We start from the raw sequence: 1,859 nt of genomic DNA, 5'->3' as shown, positions 1-1,859 counted from the left end.
GCCGCTCCCGGGGGCTCTCGTCGCTGTTCACGGTTGTCCCCTGCCTGTCGTGCCACACGGCGGCGCCGGGCATGAGCGCTTCCACGTCCGGCTCCGGGCCGGAGCCCAAGCCCCAGCCCCAGCCCGTGCCCGAACCGGAGCGGGGACCGCTGTCAGAACAGGTGTCAGAGGCAGTTTCGGAGGCAGTGCCAAGATCGGAGCCTGTGTCTGAGACGACGTCTGAGCCGGAACCAGGGGCTGGGCAGGCATCGGAACTGCTGCAGGGGTCGCGGCCGGGATCAGAGTCAAGTTCAGGTGTAGGGGCTGGGCCCTTCACTAAGGCCGCATCAGAGCCGCTCTCCCGAGCGGTGGGGAGCGCGCCCTTTCTCAGACCCGAGTCGGGATCGCTGCCAGCGTTAAAGCCCCTGCCTCTTCTGCGACCAGGACAGGCGAAGACTCCTCTTGGGGTTCCAATGTCGGGGACTGGCACGACCTCCAGTGCCCCACTGGCCTTACTGCCTCTGGACAGCTTCGAGGGCTGGCTCCTCAAGTGGACCAACTATTTGAAGGGCTACCAGCGCCGCTGGTTCGTGCTGGGCAATGGTTTGCTCTCTTACTACAGGTATGGCAGCGCCAGGGTGGGACATGGGGGTTGGAGGGTGATGATGCTGCAGGGATGGTGATGGAGGGCCTCCAGGGTTGGGGGACACTGCCGCTAGTCTAAAGATGTTTAGGGGCGTGCGTTCCAGCAGGAGGAGGCACACTTCTGGCCCGCCGCCAAGGGCTGGGGGCCCTGACCTCTGGCAAGGTTGAATGTGATCTGTGGACATGACCTCTGGCAAACTTGGATTTTTGGGCAAGTGGGGAGGTAAGGGAGCAATCTGGGGCCTCAGTTCTCTCCTGCTTGGCAGTTGTGGGGCTTGGGGCAGCTAGCTAGAGTCAGCCCTTCAAAGTCCTTGCCCTTTCTGGGTCCGGAGCTAACATCATTGTGTGTTTGGGATTTAGGGAGACAGTCACCTTGTTCAGTCCTTAGGACCCACACTCTTAGGAAGGGCTGCTTATTCTTCCCGCCTGGGGCAGTTACTCCCACCTTTCCTGATGCCTCTGGTTGCCAGGCTTCGGGCTGGGCACCACAGACTCACAGATGCATTGGACACAGCTCCTGGCCTTCAGGAGTCCATCTTGGTGTTTTGTGGAGAACCAGGAAGTGTTTTGCTGCCCTCCTTTCTTATTCCAGAACCAGCATGGGATTCAAAATTGAAGTCCAGCAGTGAGAGAGCTAACATTGTCTTCCCACTGAAACTGGTTGAAAGGAGGAGGTTAGGGAAGCCTCCCTTTGCTTTCTTACTGGCTCTTCCCTGAGTCTGCTTCCTGGGGATGGTTGGTTTAAGCCTTGAGAACTCAGATCAGTCTATGCCAGTGGTTCTCAAACCTGAGCATGCATCAGCATTCTCTAAAGAGCTTGTTGGAACACAAAGTGCTGGGCCTCCCCACTGAGTTTCTGATGCAGTGGGCCTAGGGGAAGGGCCTGAGATTCGGCGTTTCTAATAACTTCCCAGGCGTGGCCGGTGATGCTGGTCCAGGACCACACTCTGAGAAGCACTGTTTCATTGTTGCACACAGAAGGACCTTGACTTGCTGTTGCTGAAATTCAGGTCACTTCATTCGCTTCATTCAGCCAACAGTATCCCTTCAAGTCACCCACTACAGGGTTTTGTTTTTTGTTGTTTTTGTTTTTGAGACGGAGTCTTGCTCTGTCACCCAGGCTGGAGTACAGTGGCACAGTCTTGGCTCACTGCCCCCTCCGCCCCCCAGGTTCAAGCAATTCTCCTGCCTCAGTCTCCCGAGTAGCTGGGATTACAGGCTCGCACCACCATGCA

The 1,859-nt window shown here is 57.6% G+C and overlaps 1 protein-coding gene across 1 annotated transcript in view; it reads left to right on the top strand.

Annotated features, from left to right (window-relative positions):
* The first annotated feature begins 6 nt into the window (after positions 1 to 6).
* The window catches only part of OSBP2 (oxysterol binding protein 2), a 296,306-nt gene continuing 294,453 nt past the window's right edge, over positions 7 to 1,859 (top strand). Inside the window, exon 1 of the mRNA XM_011938353.1 lies at positions 7 to 601. Coding sequence (XP_011793743.1) covers positions 72 to 601 — 530 coding nt within the window. The 5' untranslated portion in view covers positions 7 to 71. The remainder of the gene's footprint in view (positions 602 to 1,859) is intronic.

This window comes from Colobus angolensis, unplaced genomic scaffold (assembly GCF_000951035.1).
Source record: "Colobus angolensis palliatus isolate OR3802 unplaced genomic scaffold, Cang.pa_1.0 Scaffold171, whole genome shotgun sequence".
NCBI classification, from domain to species: Eukaryota; Metazoa; Chordata; class Mammalia; order Primates; family Cercopithecidae; genus Colobus; species Colobus angolensis.
Note: the sequence above shows the minus strand (reverse complement) of the source record. Positions and strands in the feature narration are given on the sequence as shown.